This window comes from Fusarium oxysporum, chromosome 2 (genome assembly GCF_000149955.1).
Source record: "Fusarium oxysporum f. sp. lycopersici 4287 chromosome 2, whole genome shotgun sequence".
NCBI lineage: Eukaryota > Fungi > Ascomycota > Sordariomycetes > Hypocreales > Nectriaceae > Fusarium > Fusarium oxysporum.
Genome location: NC_030987.1, coordinates 537,942 through 552,301, shown reverse-complemented (window position 1 = coordinate 552,301; position 14,360 = coordinate 537,942). Strand labels below are relative to the sequence as shown.

General features: G+C 47.1%; 8 protein-coding genes and 2 non-coding genes across 10 annotated transcripts; 4 read left to right on the top strand and 6 right to left on the bottom strand.

Annotated features, from left to right (window-relative positions):
- The first annotated feature begins 1,075 nt into the window (after positions 1 to 1,075).
- FOXG_05759 (uncharacterized protein) lies at positions 1,076 to 3,381 on the top strand. The gene has a single exon (XM_018384190.1). The coding sequence runs from the start codon at positions 1,155 to 1,157 to the stop codon at positions 3,276 to 3,278; it is 2,124 nt and encodes a 707-aa protein (XP_018241242.1). The 5' UTR covers positions 1,076 to 1,154; the 3' UTR covers positions 3,279 to 3,381.
- On the bottom strand, positions 3,381 to 4,349 carry FOXG_05758 (uncharacterized protein; the record flags this gene model as incomplete). Its single annotated transcript, XM_018384189.1, has 2 exons — positions 3,381 to 3,944; positions 4,023 to 4,349. 2 exons carry the CDS (start codon positions 4,347 to 4,349, stop codon positions 3,381 to 3,383), a joined length of 891 nt encoding a protein of 296 aa, XP_018241241.1.
- An 828-nt stretch (positions 4,350 to 5,177) lies between these two features.
- Positions 5,178 to 6,837, top strand: FOXG_05757 (uncharacterized protein; the record flags this gene model as incomplete). The annotated part of the gene is made up of 2 exons (XM_018384188.1): positions 5,178 to 6,656; positions 6,709 to 6,837. 2 exons carry the CDS (start codon positions 5,178 to 5,180, stop codon positions 6,835 to 6,837), a joined length of 1,608 nt encoding a protein of 535 aa, XP_018241240.1.
- Positions 6,838 to 6,943: 106 nt separating this feature from the next.
- On the top strand, positions 6,944 to 7,025 carry FOXG_19114. The gene has a single exon. It is a non-coding gene; the product is annotated as a tRNA-Ser (tRNA).
- A 48-nt stretch (positions 7,026 to 7,073) lies between these two features.
- Positions 7,074 to 8,758, bottom strand: FOXG_05756 (uncharacterized protein). Its single transcript, XM_018384187.1, has 7 exons — positions 8,587 to 8,758; positions 8,462 to 8,540; positions 8,018 to 8,412; positions 7,910 to 7,967; positions 7,804 to 7,856; positions 7,625 to 7,747; positions 7,074 to 7,578 (listed from the first exon to the last, which is right to left on the bottom strand). The coding sequence occupies exons 1-7, from the start codon at positions 8,655 to 8,657 to the stop codon at positions 7,518 to 7,520; spliced, it is 840 nt and encodes a 279-aa protein (XP_018241239.1). The 5' UTR covers positions 8,658 to 8,758; the 3' UTR covers positions 7,074 to 7,517.
- On the top strand, positions 7,336 to 7,451 carry FOXG_19113. Its single transcript, XR_001936372.1, has one exon. It is a non-coding gene; the product is annotated as a 5S ribosomal RNA (ribosomal RNA).
- Positions 8,759 to 9,226: 468 nt separating the features above from the next.
- FOXG_05755 (uncharacterized protein) lies at positions 9,227 to 9,979 on the bottom strand. The gene is made up of 2 exons (XM_018384186.1): positions 9,861 to 9,979; positions 9,227 to 9,797 (listed from the first exon to the last, which is right to left on the bottom strand). The coding sequence occupies exon 2, from the start codon at positions 9,768 to 9,770 to the stop codon at positions 9,297 to 9,299; it is 474 nt and encodes a 157-aa protein (XP_018241238.1). The 5' UTR covers positions 9,771 to 9,797; positions 9,861 to 9,979; the 3' UTR covers positions 9,227 to 9,296.
- Positions 9,980 to 10,559: 580 nt separating this feature from the next.
- On the bottom strand, positions 10,560 to 11,049 carry FOXG_05754 (uncharacterized protein; the record flags this gene model as incomplete). Its single annotated transcript, XM_018384185.1, has 2 exons — positions 10,560 to 10,865; positions 10,921 to 11,049. 2 exons carry the CDS (start codon positions 11,047 to 11,049, stop codon positions 10,560 to 10,562), a joined length of 435 nt encoding a protein of 144 aa, XP_018241237.1.
- A 17-nt stretch (positions 11,050 to 11,066) lies between these two features.
- FOXG_05753 (uncharacterized protein) lies at positions 11,067 to 12,276 on the bottom strand (the record flags this gene model as incomplete). Its single annotated transcript, XM_018384184.1, has 3 exons — positions 11,067 to 11,305; positions 11,364 to 11,845; positions 11,894 to 12,276. The coding sequence occupies 3 exons, from the start codon at positions 12,274 to 12,276 to the stop codon at positions 11,067 to 11,069; spliced, it is 1,104 nt and encodes a 367-aa protein (XP_018241236.1).
- Positions 12,277 to 12,915: 639 nt separating this feature from the next.
- On the bottom strand, positions 12,916 to 14,047 carry FOXG_19112 (uncharacterized protein; the record flags this gene model as incomplete). Its single annotated transcript, XM_018399301.1, has 3 exons — positions 12,916 to 13,858; positions 13,908 to 13,969; positions 14,018 to 14,047. The coding sequence occupies 3 exons, from the start codon at positions 14,045 to 14,047 to the stop codon at positions 12,916 to 12,918; spliced, it is 1,035 nt and encodes a 344-aa protein (XP_018241235.1).
- Positions 14,048 to 14,360: the final 313 nt, after the last annotated feature.

Below are 14,360 nucleotides of genomic sequence, written 5' to 3'. Positions count from 1 at the left end.
AAAGGTATCTCAGTAATATTAATTGCAAGTTAAGTATAGACTTAGAATATTTTACTTTAATTAATTTATAGAGGTGTCCTATAATATTCAACCGGACCTTGACTGGGGTCTTCAATCTCAAAAATAGGCCTGCTTCGGCACCTGAGCCCAAGCTCAGCACCAGCTTACTTGGCTTAGAGAGGTAGGACCTCAGCTCTAGAAAGGGGAATAGAATTCAGTATGCTTGAGTTTCGTCTCCGAGTTAATGGCATCTGTTTCTTTGGTCTGAAGCTTTCCTCCTCCCATGGGTATATTTTAGTTCAAATAAGCTGGAAGCTGTTCCTATTACCAATCTGTTCAATGCAATAGTCACAGAGTTCCCCTGTATTTCTTCTAATGTACATGAAATAGCTTATACAACAGCTATTAACAATCGGCTGTAGTGTCCTGCATCGGATCGGATCTGGGGCGGTCACATGTGGGGTTCCGATGGTTGTGGGGTAGACCTGGCCCCCCCCCACACACTTCACCTCGGCTGAGCCGAGAGAATTGAGCTTGATTCTACTCCCCCACACCATCTTTGTTACTGATCTTCCTACCCACTATTAGAGACAGTAACTACATATTGCGAACTGAGATTTTCGCTATTTACTTCTCAAGTCACGTGCTTTGCTATGCTACTGGTTGCCAGAGATTAAAAACCACTTGGCAGTCTTCAGAAAAAGCTGAAAGCGACGTAGACCCCACAGGCAACAGATACAATTCCATACTTGCCGTATGGACTGCTATGCTTTGTATCATTAGCGAGAAAGTTACGAGATGCATGACATGGAAAACAAAGGAAGCACAAATTAAGATTCTGCAGTTAAAAGAGGCCACGATGGTCATGCTCATCGTGCAATGCCCTGTATATAGACCGTAGCTGAACTCAGCCCGCTACCGGGTTCTCCAGACGTGGCCGTCTCTAGTCAAGGCTAAACCAGATATCAATTTGCCTTAATAGGTTCGCTTCCTTTAGCGTACTTGGGGAGATTCTAACCCCGCAATCTGGGTCGCCCGCAAATCCCCGTTGGATGTCTTAAATGTTATTCGTCCCCAGAAGTCTTGAGTGTACTCGTACTCTCAGTCTCTACCTCTACTTATAGAGACTTCTGCTTACAGGGCTTCCAAGAACAATGCCTTCTCGTAAACTCAAAGACAGCGAGCGCCGTCGATGCGCCAATGCCTGCTACACTTGCAAACGTCGCAAAGAGCGCTGTGACGGTCGTCAACCGTGTAGCCGTTGCATCACCCGCGGAGTGGATGCCGAATGCAGTTTTACCCCTTCTCCGACAACAAAGCGCAGGGCTCGGAATGTACAACCCAACTACGTCAACCCTACATCTAGTAGAGACGAGCCACAGGACTTAATATCACCAAGCATCTCCTCTTCTATCGAAGTCTTTGACCAAACATTGTCTCAACTCAGCAGCCAGTCAGGTCATGATTTACACAAGGCCCATGCAGATCGTCCGCAGCTCTCTACGCTTGTGCAAGATGGCCATGGAAAATTCGTCTTCATTGGTGACGCAGCAAATTTGTCCTTTCTACAGATCATCCGACGTCTGGTGCGTGACTCAGTCGGTCCCTGTGCCTTCACCGAAGACGCTCTACAGCATCTCATGGTTGAGGCCAAACCGTCGGACAGCGCCGCGTGGTTCGTCAACATCATGGATGATACGCCGGTCATGCCCGAAGAGGAGGAGGCTCGCTATCTAGTCTCCTGGTTCTTCCGCTCAACCAGTTGCGTACTCAACCTCTTCGAAGAAGGAGAAATCAGCCAGTCTATAGTATGTTGGTACCAAAAGTGCTCTGATGAACTAGAGGATAAAGCCTCAGCAGCTCTTTTCTTTCTCATATTTGCCATTGGAGCCCAGACATGTCCTGAGAACAAGGACCGGGAAGCGGAGCAGTATTTCAACTACGGCCGCTTCCTGACCGCTTCCATCATCATGGACGACATCAGCATATCCGCCGTCCAGTCTAATATTCTCATTACTATGTACCTCTTAGGTGCATCACGACGGAATGCCGCTTTCATGTACCTCGGCAGCGCTGTCCGCGCGGCATACGCTCTCGGCATCCAGCGACACGATATCAACAAGCATTTCAAGCATTCTGAATATCTTCTACGAGAGAGGCTCTGGAAAGTTCTCCGCGTTCTGGATCTCTTTATGAGCGCATCTCTTGGCCGTCCACCATCAACACACGAAACTCGAAACACGGGCATCGACGAGAATTACTCGGCTTCTAATGATCTCTGCGCTATCTTTGAAGATATCCTTACCAATATCTACTCTCCGCAAAAAGTCTCAAACACCCACTTGGAGCGGATCAGTGAGCACCATCGGAAATGGGCGACTAAGTTCCCTTTGGGTCTGGCTACTGATAGCATAAAACCGTCGAAATTCATTGACGAAGTCGACGGGAAGGAAACGCCAAATATCGGTCTATGCCACCTTAAAGAAGCTTACTATTGGACAATCATGCTACTTGCTCGACCCTCCTTGACGAAAAGCGCTTCCAAACACATGAACAAATCCGCGCAGGACATGAGTCAGTGGGAACCCCCAACTGCTGCAACTGAGCCAGAGCAAGTCCTCGCTTTTTCCTGCGTTGACTCTGCTGTGCGGACAGTTGACCTCCTGAAAGTAATGGGAGACAATCGAGAAATTCCAAAACGTCTCCCGTTTGTCGTGAACTCGTTATTTGTTGCAGCGCTGGTACTTGGGACCGCCTACTTCAATGACTTGGATCATATTTTCCCTCTTGAGAAAAGTATGCTCGGTGTAAGATCCCTGATGGCCAGGTTCAGTACCCATGATCCTGTCGCCAAGGGTGCACTACAAACTATCGATAACCTACAAACAGCTTGCAACATATACGTTGACGAGAGGGCACGCGGGAAAATGGAGAGACAGAGTCTTCTCGTGCGGAATCTGTTTGGTACTGTCCACGATGGATCTAGGCCACAGACTCCGAATCCTCATGAAAAAGCAAATACAACGTCTCTGAGTGTTTTCAGCCAAAGCGAGGAAGTCCTTAATACTTGGTCATTCGAAGAATCTATTGAAGACATGGATGGGGGGCTGATGGGTATGTTGCCGCATGAAGCTTTGGAAGCATTCTCACTTCCCACGCCTACAACAATCGAGTTCGACTCATTTGATGCTAGTTTTCCTCTCTTTTCAACTGTAGATGTATGTAGTCTCGAGGTTGAAGGGAATATGGGGACGAATAATTTGGTGTTTGGACTGTGACATCCGTGTCCAGAAGGTCCTCTATGGTTTAATATAGTTGTTACATTAAAAGTGACATCGGGTAACTGTAAGAGATGTATCCATATACAAACTCCTGCTGAACTAATTACTACTCTTGATGGCCCAGGTGACCCCGCTTATCAACTCGTGCAAGAACACCTCAGTCTCGGGTAAAGATGGGACTATCCAGAAACAATGAGGCATGTTACCATAGTGGTTGGTCTTGGTAGGCACGCCAGCCGAGGAGAGGCTATCGTAAAGAACCTTTCCGTCATCCCGTAGTGTATCCATGCCGCAAGTTACGACATATGTCCGAGGGAACACCTTCAAACAGCTATCGTCCAGCATTGGAAAGTAGTTCTTGTCGTTAGGATCGATACCAGTGTTATCAAACATCTGCAGAAGTGATTCCTCATCGACTATGGGTACGTTATCTTTGTTCTCCTTGTAGGACGAGTGTTTCGTCTGGAACTTTGTTGGAATGTTTCGTGGGTGGAATGCAACTGGGCATAGTGCAACAACACCCTTGATAGAATCCGTAGGAAGATTTGTCTGACCAAGGGCCACCTTTCGGGCAACTGCAAGGGCAAGTCCACCACCAGCAGATGTGCCGATGGTAAACATATTAGAGTAATTGCCGCCAATGATCTCTGCGTTGTCGAAAGCCTAACGAATCGAAATCGTTAGCAAAGGTTCTCTGTGTAGGTACACATAGATAGGGTGAGAGCTCGCTATCCCACTTACCCATTCGTAAAGAGTCACAGCATCCTCTAAATGTGTTGGAGCCTTGTGTTCTGGAGATAATCGATAACCAACGTTCAAAATAACCACGTTGGCCTTCAGTGCGATATTTCGACAAAAGCCATCCTCAGAGTCAAGGTTCCCTACAACAAAACCTCCAGAGTGATAGAAAACACCGATAGGAAATTCCTTGGTTTCAGAGCCATGAGGCGTGTACGTCCGATATGCAACCCCACCTACTTCTCCATCACTGACCTTCAACTTATTCTCTGGAAAAGGAGGAGACTGAGATGCAAGGAGAGAGCCGAGTCCGCTGAATTGATCTCTCATTTCTTCCGCGGAGCCCTTTAAGACCGGGCGAACGCCACCCAGAGACTCTTCAAACTGTACGGGTCAGTATATAACAGATGGAGTATCGTGGGGACTTGCCTGAACCCAGGAGTCAGCGTAAGAAGACATATTGGTTGCTTGTTGTGTATTATGGTTTAGAAGGGGAATCTCCTTATTCAAGGCGGCTGTGGAATGGGACAATCCGGAGGGCTCACTATCTGCTTTTGTGAGGTTAGAGGAAGTAATGCTTATAGGAGAGGCCTTTTTTATCAATGCTTTTACTGAATTGATTCTTCGGCTCTTAGGACCTGTGGATCTACAGGAGTTAATTATCGGCTTCTTGGTGCTTTTTCGGAAGATTGTCAGTTGTTCCGCGGAACAGAACCTCAAGTAGATTCTTCGGATGTAGCGCCCAAATACCGATGGCAAACACCGCATCCGAGCCGAAAGATAAGGGCATCGCTTGACTAATTATGTTTCCGAATTGATTGAAACATATATGGAAGTGATTATTAGTGTGGAAGATATTTATGACGACCGAAGCTCAGACTGCCTCGTCTGGTGTTCCGGACTAGGTTCCGATGCTCCGGGAAACTCTAGGCTGTGTAAGTCTCCCGAAGACTGTCAGAGGACAGGATATTCAGAGAACGCCAGATTAAGTATATATACCTCTTATAGAGCTCAATACTTAAAGCATAAATAACCAAGTAACATTGTCAGTTCTGAATAGGATTTGGCATAAGCTGAGCCTTCTGATCCCACGGCCAACCAAGTCTCTATCTCAAAACAAACCATCTTCAGTCTTGTTCTATCACAAGCGAAAACACCATGACTGTCAAGACAACAGTTCTCGACGCACTCATCGTCGGCGGCGGGTTCGGCGGTGTCTACCAACTCAAGCGTCTCCGTGAAGAGGGTTACAATGTCAAACTCGTTGACATGGCCTCTGACTACGCGGGCGTATGGTTCTGGAACCGATACCCAGGTGCTCGAGTTGACAGCGCCATACCTCACTACGAATTCTCTGACCCCGAATTATGGCGCGATTGGAACTGGACGCAACGCTTCCCTGGCAGCGCTGAGCTGAGAGAGTACTTCTCCTACGTAGCTGAGAAATGGAATCTCCGCAAGGACACATTCTTCAACACGTATATCTCCAAGGCTGTTTGGAACGAAGAAGCGAACAGATGGGAAATCGAGAGTAAGGACGGCAAGAAATTCGTCGCGCGATACTTACTCTTAAACACTGGTTTTGCAGCCAAGCGACACACGCCTGACTGGAAGGGTATCGACAAGTTTAATGGTCTCTGGATCCATCCTTCATACTGGCCTGCAAAGGAACCTGATCTGAAGGGAAAGAAAATTGCTGTCATCGGAACAGGTTCCACGGGCGTCCAGCTCGCACAAGACCTTAGCCAAGTTGCGAGCCAGTTTGTGCTCTTCCAACGAACACCCAATATGGCACTCCCAATGAAGCAGATCGAATATTCTCGAAACGACAAGTCGATTTCCGAAGAGCGTTATAACGAGGTCTTCAAAGGTCGACATGCTAGCTTTGGTGGATTTGACTTCAACTTTTATCCCCGCGACACTTTCAGCGATGACCCCGAGACGCGTCGTGCAGTATATGAAGAACTATGGACCCATGGCGATTTTAAGTTCTGGCTTGCGAACTACCAAGATATGATCTTTAGAGAGGACGCCAATGCCGAGGCCTATAAGTTCTGGAAATCCAAGGTTCGATCTCGCGTCAAGGATCCTCGTCTCCAAGAAATTCTAGCTCCAGAGAAACAGCCATACAGTTTCGGCTGCAAGCGCATTTCTCTTGAGAACGGTTTCTACGAGATCTTCAACCAACCCAACGTCTCCTTGGTAGACGTCAACGCCACGCCAGTCGTTGAAGTTACAGAACGTGGTATCAAGACAACTGAGAAGGAGTGGGATTTTGACGTTGTAGTCTGCGCAACTGGTTTCGATGCCATCACTGGCGGTCTGAAGGATATCGACATCCGAGGTGTTTCGGGCGTGAAACTCGCTGGTAAGTGGGAGACTGGTGCGAAAACGTACCTTGGCATGGCCGTTGCTGGGTTTCCGAATATGTTCTTCACATATGGACCACAAGCACCGACGGCTTTGTGCAATGGCCCGACATGCGCTGAGTCACAGGGCGAGTTCATTGTCAAGGTTATGAAGTACATGTCGACCCATGGCCGTCACAAGATTGAGGCCCGTGAAGACGCAGAGGCTGAATGGGGAGCCAAGGTCCGGGACATTGCTAGTGCTTCTCTTTTACCCAGCACCAAGTCGGTATGTTGAACTCATTGTCGTGGATGAAATCCAGATAGCTAACTTCTTTTAGTGGTATATGGGAGATAATATCCCAGGCAAGCCCCGCGAGTGCTTGATCTACCTCGGCGGTGTTCCAACTTATACCAAGACGCTGAAAGATTGTACTGAGAATGGCTTTGGGGGATTCCAGCTGAAATAGGTCTTAGAACCTCATCAACAGTAATGAAGATGGGGCCGAGAGAACATCAATGGAGTAATATGTTGCAAATTTGGGCTAAGGCTTTCAACCAATCAGGAAGCATCAAGGCGCAGTGGCAGAGTGGTCTAATGCGATAGACTAGAAATCTATTCTCTTCGGAGGCGTCTGTTCGAATCAGGCCTGCGTCGCTCCAGATATTTATCTTTTGTCGATTAAGTGCACAAACTGAATTTTTGCTTCTGTCTTCATTGTATATAATAATAATAATTGCGAACTCACCATGAAGGTCTCAGTTCGTTGGTGAAAGATAGAGGCAGTCGACGGGCAGACTTTCTACTTAACAATTATTGTAGGTAAACACCTTGGTGTTTCAACAGTCTCTTTTTAGATCTCAGCTAGGGAAAGGGAACATCCAGGCCCGTTATTCACCACTGTATACTCCTCCCATCTGTCTGGTTCCTCCTTTATAACGGACATTACTCCGACCTCCTACCACATACGACCAAAGCTCGTAGAGAATACGGGGTCCCGTCCGCTCCCCCATCGTCAAGCTGCGAAGCGCCGGATTAGTAGTTGGGTCGGTGACGACCAGCGAATCCCCGGTGTTGTATGTTCTTTTTGGTCTTTGTCGCACCTGAACTAACAGAGTCATACGCACAGAGCCTTGAGAAACTATGGGTCTACTTCAAACCACCAGACAAGATGATATCTTGCCCTGTGAGATATCCAGTTTTTGCCATCCTTCGAAACGTTAGAAGTTATCCAAAATGATAGAGAGTTTACTAACATGACAGCGATGTTGGCAACTTCTTGAGGATGGCCCAGGCGGCGTACTGGGACGCTTGCTGCAATTGCCAGGCCTGGATCCGTTTCTTTGAGTTCCTCCAGATCGGTTTTTCTTGTCCATGTTCTGAGGTCTCGGGTCAGCTTATTTAGGGGAACCTTCAGACTGTAGAGAGCACTCACGTTTCTTTTGGCGTCGGGATCATGTCTGTAAAGCCAATCATTGCGGGGAGAATCTGGACCTACTATCAGTATTTGCCGGGGGGGGGGGGGATTGTTTATAACTTACAGTGTTGACTGTGACTCCCTCGCCAGCCAGGACAGTCGAAAGATTCTTTCCCATCGAGCTTTTAGATATCAGTTATCGTCTCTCTGACCATGATGATCAATATCCTACCTCAGAGCTCCCTTGGTTGCCGCATAATGGCACCCATTAATACCACCACCGGTACTCGCAATACTTCCGACCAGAATCACACGGCCCCAGCTTTGCGCCCTCATAGCAGGCAAGCAGGCCTTCACCACCACAAACTGACTCCTCGCGTTGACTTCCATGACCGAGTCCCAGTCATCTTCTTCGATGTTCTGAATGTCTCTAATACGCCTACCGAGACCAGCGTTTGCAACGAGAATGGATACTGCTTTGTGCTTGGCAGAGATGCTAGAGTCTTGAAAGACCTTGTCGACCAAGCCGCGAGTTTCGTCGCGAGAACTGAGATCGGCTGAGACACAAGGGAAGAGTTGACCGGGGTGAGCTGATGTTAGTTCTTTAGACAGAGCCTCGACTTTATGCTGGAAACGTGGTTTAGTATGGGACATTCTGTTGATTTGAGTAACTCACAAGACTGGCATTGCAATGGAGTACAACATCGCAACCCTCTGCTGCAAGAGCTCTGGCAATAGCTGAACCGATCCCGCCACTGAGAATAATTAGCATTGAATGGATCATAAGGGTGCATGTTGTACCTGGCTCCTGTGACAAGAGCAAGACGCCCCTCTACACGGTTATCAACGTCACGAATATGATAAGTTGCCATGACTGCTATTTCCAATGAAAGTTGAGAATATTCCAGCAACAATAAGAGGAGAACTTGGATAAAGAGAAAGGAGTATGAGTTGATTAAGAGATCGTTTTCCGATAGATGGTGCTTTATCCGAGGGCGGAAGAGGGAGGGGTAACTAGTGGGTTGGGGAAGGTTCTTAGATAAGCGACTCTCGGAGTGAATGCCGGGGAGTAATAATTCTGGCGACTTCGGGGCCATAATTGAGAATGTTCTGAATATTGCGAGATAGAAATTCGGGGATCTTGAGATTGCGTTTGAAAAAGTATGGTATATGATTCCTGATGTTGCGTTTGCGGTAAGATTGGCCGCCACCTTACACGATGGAGATTGTTGCTATACATAGAACGTTAACATTTTCATTCTCGTGATTCAAAGCACTTCTATTCAGCATAATATTGTGATAAGGTTATGAGCTTAAAGGAGGCTTCAGCCCCAACACAAAGGTAAAGAACACAAATGTTCAGCATGATACCGGGAATAAGATATGCACATATACACACGAAGATGATCATGTTGCAGGTGAAGAGGGGGATATACACTGAGCGCCGATGAGATATTCAAAGGATGATGTTCCATATGTAAATTATAGACAAGTAATTCTATGACGTAATTCTAACCCTCAATAGGTGTAGAAATGAACTTAGTCTGGAAATCGCCAAACTTCAAGTGCCCATTAACAATGTTGTCGTTGGTCGACGTATAATTCGCCGTAGCCGAGATCTGCACCTCCTTCCCAAGATCAGGATAATCAGTACGACGAACCTCGACAGTCGTGTACTCCCCAGAAAAGTACTGGCGTGCTTCATAAGCTGTGTCGTTGCAGCGCTCAAAGTCAGGCTTCCCCGTCAGATCAAGGTCGTCCGAAATCACCTGCAGGCCGTGGCATGAAGCTGCAAAGTTTCCTGGGTCTGGTACACCGTTTCTTCCTTTCACGGTGAACTCCCACCGGATCGAATGGGTATCGTGTGTGGCTTTGTAGTCGTCGCTGGACCAGGTGCTATGAAGGTCCTTGGGGTCGGTAACCACGTAGGGTTTGCCGGATACGTTGCACGTAAAGGCGATGAGGAGGACGGCTTGGGCGAACATGATGGGTAGATGGAAAGACGGATGGAGCTGCTTGAGTTTCAATATTGTGACTTTCTTAACGAAGTATAGGGTTCTATTAAGTATACTTACCTGTGGCTTAAATTGTCAGTAAAAGAAAGCAAGTCGAGTTTCTGTGCTGAATGTCAGCTTGGAATGAAAGTAGTGCCAACGGGAGAATGAACAATATATATTGGGCATTCACCCTCGTTGTTCTTTGGTATACCTGTTTTTCATCAGCAGGGTTTCTGGAAAGTTTAATATATATAAAATACGAGATGAACCGCCATTTTTAGGCTTCTTATAGTTCATTTTGCTCGTGTTGCCGTCCGTGTCGTCCGGCGCATATAAATTATTCCTGTTCGTCGTCTCATGTCAAAGTTTAATATTCCGGCAGTTCAGTAGTCAGTGCCGACATCCGATTAGCCTACAGGTTGCATGGATACTATTGAGTAGCCTAAATCTAATTCCTCAGGGACCTTGACTTTAGCTCACCCTTAATTATCCCTTTGGTCCCAGTGCTTACCGCTGAATTCAATGCTCTTCAATCACTGCCTAGGCTATTCATTTCGAGAGTTGCTTGTCACGAGTCGAACGCCGGAAGCTAGATTTCTCATGCGACTTCACCAATGTAATATAAAGAATCATATGTTAGGTTTCGCAATCGTGTTCAAACTTGTAACCTCTGTTTAATGTTTAGGCTCTAATGATTCTGACTTTTCGGGCCACTGCATGCCTGTCGCGTCATCTGATAACACGAATAGCCCAAAGTTCTTATTGCAGACCTAGAAATCATGCATGCGCATGCTCAACAAACTCATCGCCCCTCTCCTGAGAGTTGCTTTCCATCTTGGTCGCCTTCTCAGGATATCTATCATCCGCCAAACGTCCATGGAGAGCAAGTTCCTTCTGCATATCTCTAGCCACTTGAACAGTATTCTCGCCACGAGCAAAAATGTAGTCGACTTCTTCAAGAGCCAGGTTTGAAGTCTCGGGATACAGCAGGAAGATGATTGGAACGAAAATGAGATTGGTGGCCATAAAGATGAGGTATGCCTTCCACTGAAGACGATTGATAAGGATGGGAGTGATCATGACCTATCAGTTGTTAGCCCAGAACGGGGAGAAAATGATGTTGAGGACGGAGACATACTACTGTGAAATTCCAAAGCCAGTTTGAACTGACGCCGATGGCAGTTCCCTTGGTTCGAGCATGAAGAGGCAGAATCTCAGGGACGTAAACCCACGGAACACAGTTCATGCTTGCACCGAACACGAGCATGTAGGTGAAGAAAAACGCTACTGATCCAGCAGCAAATGCTCGCCTCGCGATGTATCATCAACCTGAGACAGGAGTGCGGCTACCATCATCATTGAGAATGACAGCCCAGCAGATCCCCACATCATGGTAGATCGACGACCCATCTTGTCCAAAGCCAGAGTGGGGAGTAGAGACCCGATAGGGAACATTAGTTGAATACACCCCGCGATGATCTGGGCAAGTCTATGCTCGAGTCCGACGTTGGCCGTCAGGACAGCTGAGACATGTTAGCTTTGACTTTGAAACATGATGACTGGAGTGTGACTCAGACTTACTCAAGATATAGTAAACAACCAAATTTATACCACCGGCTTGATTCATGAACTGCACAAACCAGGCAAGGAAGACCCGATATCTAGTGCTGACCTTGTCCTTCCTAAAAGTCGAAGCCCAAGAAGTACTTCCCTCGGCCTCCGCCTCCATCGACAAAGCTGCCTCGATTGATTCGACTTCTCGCAGAATATCAGGGTGATCAATTGGTTTATCATAGACCGCTGATAGCACTTCTATGGCCTCTTGTCTCTTCCCGTGGTTTAGTAACCAACGAGGCGACTCAGGTACACCAAATACGACAAAGATGACCCAGAAGGCAAAGACAGCTTGAAACGCGAGAGGCCAACGCCATGCGAATGGTCCGCCGACGAAGCTAAATGCAAAGTCCCACCAGTATGCGAAGGCGATGCCGATGCCGACGAACATGACTTCTGCGGAGACAAGACGACCACGCTTTGTGCCCTCACAAAGTTCGGATTGGTACCTAAGCAATTGGTTAGAAATTCCGGGAAATGTCTATACTACAACTTACATCGGAACAGTAGATGTCTTGAGACCGGTGCCCACGCCGGTGACGATTCTCCCAGCGATGAGATGTCCTCGTGTGAAAGCTGTGGCTTGCAAAGCAGCTCCAACAAGGATCCAGCCCATGGCCACCCAAATAGTCCATCTTCTACCAAGCTTCTCGCCAACGAAGAAATTCTTAAAGCATCCCAGCAAACAGCCCAGATTATAGCTTGAGGTAATGAATCCAGTCAAAGTATCACCAGGATCATTGAACTGTCGCAGCCAATCCTCATTCTCAAGAATGCCACCGAAGACACCTTGGTCATAGCCATAAAGAACAAAAGCGCAAAGACAGCATGATGTTACCGCACGCTGCAGTTTCTTGCCACGACCGAACCAAGTTCTCATTGTGAATCAAGCCTTCGAGAACTCATAAAAAGGAAAAGAGGGCAATGAAGAAGAGAAGACATGCAGATCACCATGGAATATTCCAAGTTTATATTCACTGAAGATTCCAGGAACCACTTTTTTCTCTTTAACCGAGCCATTTTCACTATTTCCGGGGACTTTGGGGAAACCCCAGAGATCAGCGTCATTGTTTTGTGGAGAAGAGGAGTCTTGCTTGGTGGTTATACTTGCCATGTTGGGAAATGTCTGAGAGTCAGGTGTTGTTTACATCATTTGGACGTGGAGAGTAATGCCAAGCGGTTGTGTTGCATGAGTATGGTAGGATGAGCCATCAAGGTTTCAATGGTGCATGTTTAGTTGAGGATCACGGCGGCTGAGAGCCAATTGGGAGAAATGATTGTGCACATATATTCACAACCTTCCGACAGCTAAGTTATAAATGGTAAGGTCTATTAGCTGACGGGACAATGTGAGTAGAAACAATCCTGACTGGAGGGTGGTTCTTCAATCAGCTCCCTTCTCCAGGTCGTTTTAAACATTGAGGTGTTTAGACGGTAGTCGGAAGGGCAGTACAGTTGAAGCAGAATCATTGGAAATAGTCTATGAAAAGAATAATAAGAAACCCATAAACACAAATGTCTACGCCTTTTGCCCGATGTTAAAAATGCCCCCCATCGGCATCAATATGCTCTCCCAAATAAAACAGTCCAAGACACTACTGACCACCTTCTCAGACGTTGTCCAAAGCTGTTTCCCCAACTCGGCGTTACTCGCATCCTCAGTTGGTTCTTTCAGTCCACCGAACGGCATGATGAATGATCCAGCATATTTATCTCTTTGTTGAGCTGGTTCCGGGTGAGCAGCAGCAAAGAAAGGCGTAATAGCACCCTCGAAAGGTGAGAGGTTCGATCGGAAGATGTCGTTGTCTCTGCCTCCAAGATATCCTGCCGCTCCATTTGTTGCAACTCCTCCGGGATGGACACTAAGTGCTAGTATATCAACGCCTTCTTGGTCAAAACGACGCTGGAGTTCTTTGGTGTGGAGAATGCTTGCGAGCTTGGAGTAGCCGTAACGAAGATAATTAGCAGATGGTTCATCCTCGCTCCCGTAGGTAGTGTTAAAGTCCTCTAGCGAACCAAACTTTGCACCCGTCGGAACATCGTAGTGAGCCGTTGAAGCAACATTCACAATCCGCACACCAGGATGTTCAGCCTGGGTTTTGTTAAACAGCGGTAACAGCTCCCTGGTCAGAAGAAAAGGGCCCAGGTGGTTGATGCCAAATGAGACCGAGATGCCATTTGCGTCTTTGTCGAGAGGTCTGGCGAGAACAGCAGCGTTATTGACCAAAATATCAAGCCGAGGCTCTTCTGCAACAACCTTTCTCGCAGCGAATTGGACTTGTTTGAAATTTCCCATGTCAACTGCAAACGGAACAAGAGATTCGGGTTTTAGCTGCGGTGATTCGGCAAGCATAATTCTGATAGCTTTTGTTGCTTTTTGAAGATTGCGGGCGCCGACGTAAACTTTTGCTCCCTTGAGTGCGAGTTGATGTGCTATGTGATAACCGACACCGTCTGGAGTACTACCAAAGCTGTTAGTTGGCACGTTGCTGCAAGCGCGGTGATACTCACTTGGCTCCTGTGACAAGGGCGACTTTGCCTGCTAAGGACGGGATATCATCGAAACTATACTTCTTCAATGGTGTTAGCCATTGGCGAAGATATCTCAATCAGTGACGTACAGGTCGTAGTATTTCTTTATGATCCACCATCTTCTCAAAGATTAACGATAAATGGTCAAAGTATTCTCAAGTAGGTTTGTAAGTTTTCCTATTTCTTCTCTGATTTGGTAACATCTACGCCGAAGGAATTGAACTACTTATATACTGCGCTCAGTCTCTTCTCGCGATAGCTAATTACTCAGCCTACATCTTGTTCTATCCTTTTGCTAACATGTAAGCTCTCGGAATTGGCGATTGTGCTTACAAACACAGGCGCAGCGCGACCTCCACCACGGCTTATCCAAGGGCCAATGGGACTCAAGTCTTGGTTGACGTATATGTCAGCACCCAAAAACAATTCCAA